Below are 5797 nucleotides of genomic sequence, written 5' to 3'. Positions count from 1 at the left end.
TGGTTGGTGTGCCGGCTGCTGTAAGATGTGTTGGGTGGTGTGCCGGCTGCTGTAAGATGTGTTGGGTGGTATGCCGGCTGCTGTAAGATGTGTTGGTTGGTGTGCCGGCTGCTGTAAGATGTGCTGGTTTGTGTGCCGGCTGCCTTAAGATGTGCCGGTTGGTGTGTCAGCCATTCAGGCAAGTATCGAGGGGATTGCTGGCTGGTGTGCCAACTGGTTGGTTTGGACACGCTGGTTGGTTTGTCAGCTGCTTTAATATGTGTCGGTTGGTTTACCAGCTGCTTATGGGTGTGCCGATTGAAATGCAGTAAAAAGCAGTTTAGCCAAACAACTTCTGTGTGCTTAACAAGGGTTTCCTCTTTGCAAATCTTCCATGAAAATCAAGCTGTCTGATGGTAGATGTATGTGCTTTGACATCAGCTGTGGCAAGAGCTACCTATAGTTCCTGGGATTACATTTTAGGATTGTTGAAGACTGAACTCGCTAGAATACTTGCTAGAATTTCACTTTTATTTTTATTTAACAGTAGAATCACTCAGTTCTAATTGATTCACTCACTACAACAATCAAGAGCAAACCAAACTAATTATCTGAGGTTTTAATCATTTGCTATCTTAATATCATCTGCAGCTGATGTGCTGCACCACCTTCTTATTTTAGGCAGAATTTTTGCAGAATGTTTAGTCTGTGTGCTCTTCTGTGACCAGAACTGACAATCCACACTAGTATGAGAAGAAGTGAATGTGTGTGCACAGTTGGAACAGCACAAATGGTATGAGTTTGTTGTCTCTTTTGGAAGCCAACAGTGTTGCTTTTGTCTGTGAACAAAAGGGATCCTTCTGCATGATTAGTCTTTGAGCTTCTGCAAGCTGCAAATCTCAGATTAACCCTATCACAACATAACATCTGAATATATGAAGTTGTCTATTTGAGAAGGAATTCAAAATAATCTTGTGCAAAATCATCTAGACTTGTGCCAAGCCTTACCAAGAAGCAAATAAACTTTAATTCTGTCACATTTTCTGTCTGAAACGTAATATACATAATATAAGTTGCATGGAAGTCCTTGTAGTGTACAATAACAGTCATAGTCCTTTAAAAAAACTGTGAGAAAAAGACATTATGTATTTATTTGAAAGTGCATATGACAAATACATTCACAAAAGCACTCAGTTATAGCATGAATAACTGATCAGATGTGTATATATTGCACTTAATTGGTAAAATCATTAAAGTTACAGGAAATGCTACCAAATCTAACACACAGTGTACAGCCAGGGTGTCAACTGAGTTCCTTCTAGACCACATAGTGCCTTTATGCCTTGTCGGAAATACCATAATTACCATAAATACCATAAAAATATGAGTGCACCACCGTGTCAGAATTATATAACTCATGGCTCATTGATTTACCTAATGCTTACATTATGTACATCCTCTGCTCTTTCATATATGACAGTAATGCATTTTGCTTCCCACCAAAATTATTCTTACAAAAGTTCTGAGGAGGTTTGCAGAGGTCAGCATTTCTCCTCCTCAAGTTCAGATCATTAAAAATCTTGCTAATTAAGTAATGAGTTGAATCAGATGTGTTTAATGAGGAGGAAAGCAGAGCTGTGGTCCAGAAGGAACTCAGTTTGACACTCCTTGTCTTGAGGAATAACAGGTAAATCACTCAAGGAGTCTCAGTTGAATTATTGTGGAAATGTTCATTGGCATATCCTGGCATTACAGAAAGGTGTCCTTCATGACCCCAGGTTGCTCCAGGGCCGCTTTCCTTCTAGCTGCAGCTTCCAGAACTTTCTTGCGAGGCCCTAACTGGATTCGGATGCTCTTGAGATCGTCGTCTGAGCAAAGCATGAGGGCTTCCAGGTCTAACCTCTCACGGACAAACACGGGGGCAAAGTCCAGCAGGCTTATTGAATTGAGGAAAGCATCCAGGGGCGAACTCTCCTCCTCGTCCTCATCCAGTCCGATTTCCTCCTCGTTCCAAGGCAGTTGCGAACCCTCCTTTGAAAACTCCTCCAATCCGTCCTCCTCTGCCTCAAACACCTCCTTGCGTATGAGGAAGCCCAGGTCCTCTGTATCGCCACTTGGGAATTCATCTGGTTCGATGCCCATTTCCATGGAGAAATTCCTTCTAAACACCATGTTCCCAAGGCCGGGCCTTTTGAATATAGACTCAGTCACTTGACCTTCTTCATCTTCCTTATCTTTAAAACCTCCCATTTCATCCTCATCTTCTTCATTTTCATCCAGCTCGTTGAAGACATCTACGAATTCTGGCTTCTCTGCCGTCCCATTGTCCTGCTTTACGAATATGACATTGCTGTCTCCTTGTCTAGGCACAGTTCCCTTGTCCTTCTTTCCAAATTTGCGCTGCAGGGTGCCTTTGATTGTCGACTTGATAGACCCAGTGGTATCAGAGGCAATAAGCTTCGAGAACTGCTCGTTGGTGATGGTGCCTTCGCTGGAGAGAGATTGTGTGCTGGCTTCGGCGACTGAGCCAGCGCTGCGGTACATCTTGTCCATCTTGCTCTGGTGCTTCTTCTTGACCTTCTCACACTGCTTCACCCTGCTTTCTGCATCTTTGACAGCCTGCTTCTTCAGCTGAGCCACCCTTTTGGCATTCTGTCTCGTCTGCTGAGACGCAGTGCTGTCTAGAAAGCGGACACAATTCATCTGGTCCCGGGAAGCTGCAACATCCATAGGAGTGTGGAAGTCATTGTCCAAAGCGAAGAGATTGGCTCCGAAGTTGACCAGGAAGCTAAGGATGTGCATGTGTCCATTGGAGGCTGCATGGTGTAAGGGTGTGTTCCCCCAGATATCACTTTTATTTGGATCTCCACTGCAAGACAAGACAAGACAAGATGATCATTTAGTGTGAGAGTCTTACATGTACAAGGTCTATGTCCAGATAGGGTTTCTTGACCTAGAGAGATTTTGTAATAACTTAAATTCTTTTGTAAAACCACTTTATCTTTTTCAATATCGTTACTGAAATCCTGAAACTAATCTGATATTTTTTTCTCCCGATTTGGTACTGCCAATTAGCCGTTCGCAGCTCCCCCTTGCACTACCAATGCTCCTGATGGAGGGTAAAAACGTATCACTTGTCTCCTCCTTAACACATGCAGATCCAGCCACCGCCTCTTTTTGAACACGCTCACAGAAAAGCACAGGGTCCCCAGCACCTCCTCACCAGCTAACATACAACTGTGCCAGCCAACATCACTGAAGAGTGATGAAGGGAGAGACTAGCATGCTAGCACACAGTCAGCACAGAGTTACACTCAGTATCAGCTCAGCAAGATAGTAACTTACTCTTACAGCTTACTACACCGAGGCCAGGCAACCAACCATCACATGAAGCACACATACATACCTAAGAGAAGGTAGGTCTAAGGGTTAGGACAGCACACTGATGGTGAATGCCATTGACTGGAGGACACGCCCCATATGCAAATAGATGGCGCCAGAAGTTAATGGGGAAGGTGTAAGCTATAAGTATTGCACAAACACACCCTACAGGTCAGTGTATATTAATAAAACAGCATAGCTGACACCGTTACAGGAACGTGTTTAGAGTTGCTTAAATCCAAAATCAGTGCAGTTTCTATTTTTGAGAATTCACACATTTCTTGTTGGCTCCAGGAACCAACCATTTGTATATTGGGCATGTCCTCCCTTTCACTTACCATCAGTGTGTGTGTGTTGATGCCCTGAGGCTAACTGTGTATAAAAGGGTATGTATTACATTTTTAAATAGGTTTTCCCTAGTATGCCTTGAGAAGGCATTCATTGTTATGTGGCTCCTGGCTCCATAGACTCCATGATCTATAGCTAATTACTACAAAGCATGGGGACCTTTTTATAACAGATATAGATGATGTAGAGCTTCATGGTCATCAAGATACCAATTAGTCCTATTAAAAAGTTACTTCCTTCAATTTTGTCTTCAAAATTTCAATTTTGTTTTGTCCTGCCTCCTTATGTTTCTTTGTATGTATAATGAAGAAACTATTGACCACTGATTCGTGATGTTAAAATATTTTCACTTGTAATTGAATACTTATTTAATAATGACTTATTTCCCTCTTTGTCTTTTTTCCTTGTGCTGGTGTGTATGTGTATGTATTTTGGATGCACATCATAAACCAATAATAATTTACTAATATACTATTTTAATATACTAAGTGTTTGTTATGATAGCAACCATATGTATTTGCATTGCTGTACCATCTGTTTTTATAGTCAAGTCTTTTCCATCTGCTTTATTATAGCTAATGTAACATAATAACTACCACCTAGCATCACAAGTTAATGTGTAATCCATTAAGAGCAAAGGTCTGTGTGTAGACTTTAACTACAATATCTGCAACAGCTTATCTTGGTGTGCATCATCTTCCCTTGGTACCCAACAAACAGCTAGTGCTAATAAAAGGGTCATTTCTTAGTCATGTACCTAAACCTGATATGGGGAATCATATACTGTATAACATATATATATATATATATATATATATATATATATATATATATATATATATATAAAATCTTTTACAAAGACTGTGTAACGTGTTTGCTTTGCTTTGTGGAAGCGTCAGTGGATGAGCTACAGGAGCTCTATTGTTTCACATTTACATAATTTACTTGCCTCATTAAACACCTGGCATCCCCCATGGGAATATGGAGAATGAAAAGAGAAAGGCAGATTGTAAAAGACTGAATTCTGAGTTATAAAAGACACTTTTTAAACCTGCCCTGGACATTCCCATCATACTTATGACTGGCTATAATATTTCTAGACTGGGTTTCCAGTCTTTGAAATGGCTGAGGTGTAATTGCATGTACCTTTGCTCTCAGTGAAGTAGCATGATGTGTGCAGTGATAAAAACAGCAATGGTTTGGAAATATGATGTTGCAACTCTTGTACACTAAAAACAAATGTGCTACAAGAGGTTCTTTGAGTGATGCCATTGAGGAACCACTTCTGGATCCATACAGATTTTTTTTTTTTACAAAATGATTCTTCTATGATTGATTTATTCAAGAATAGTGTTTGTCAAAGAAATATGTATATGAGGATAAATAATCATCAAATTCATGAAGAATTCTTGTCATTCAGGAAGATTCCATTTGAATCTTTTGACGAGTGTATAACTTACGGTGAGTGTATTTATTAATATATAGTGCTATACCGATATATATTTAATGAGAAAATAAAGCTTACCCTCTGCTACAGATAAGCTGAAGAGCCTCCAGTCGTCCATGATAAGCCGCCCACAGGGTGGGTGTCATGCCATCCTCGTCACGAGTGTTCAGATCATTTTTGGTGGCCTCCTTTAAAAGATCCAAATAGCCATCAATGGCTGCTTTATGATATCTTGACATGGCTGTGACAGACTATAGTTCACTGAACAAAAGATACAACTGTAACTGAGCACGCAGCTTCAGAAGAACATCATTAGATCCCTCTGATCTCCTTCCGTACGCCTGAAAGCAGAAGTGAGTGTGGCTGAATTGCCCAGCCGGGACGTCATCACCTCTCAGTCAGAGCCATAAAACAAAACAAAGTCCACAGTTTGCAGAGGGTTTGTCGAGAGATATCTACGCTCGATTGCTGAGAGGAAACAAGTGACAGGAAGACTAATAACACAACATTTGCACAACAATGTATTTTTGATTTTTGATATAATATATAAGACTATTTTTTAGCTCCTAATTATTGTCCAGAAACAGCCCTAGACTTACCAATCCATTGTGATACACAGGCATACACAGCAAAGAGTTATTT

At 40.6% G+C, this 5797-nt stretch overlaps 1 protein-coding gene across 1 annotated transcript; it reads right to left on the bottom strand.

The window, feature by feature from the left end:
• Positions 1-1188: 1188 nt before the first annotated feature.
• Positions 1189-5480, bottom strand: anks4b (ankyrin repeat and sterile alpha motif domain containing 4B). The gene is made up of 2 exons (XM_072693849.1): positions 5234-5480; positions 1189-2848 (listed from the first exon to the last, which is right to left on the bottom strand). The coding sequence occupies exons 1-2, from the start codon at positions 5392-5394 to the stop codon at positions 1729-1731; spliced, it is 1281 nt and encodes a 426-aa protein (XP_072549950.1). The 5' UTR covers positions 5395-5480; the 3' UTR covers positions 1189-1728.
• Between the last annotated feature and the right edge of the window lie 317 nt (positions 5481-5797).

Source organism: Salminus brasiliensis, chromosome 12 (genome assembly GCF_030463535.1).
Source record: "Salminus brasiliensis chromosome 12, fSalBra1.hap2, whole genome shotgun sequence".
Lineage (NCBI taxonomy): Eukaryota > Metazoa > Chordata > Actinopteri > Characiformes > Bryconidae > Salminus > Salminus brasiliensis.
Note: the sequence above shows the minus strand (reverse complement) of the source record. Positions and strands in the feature narration are given on the sequence as shown.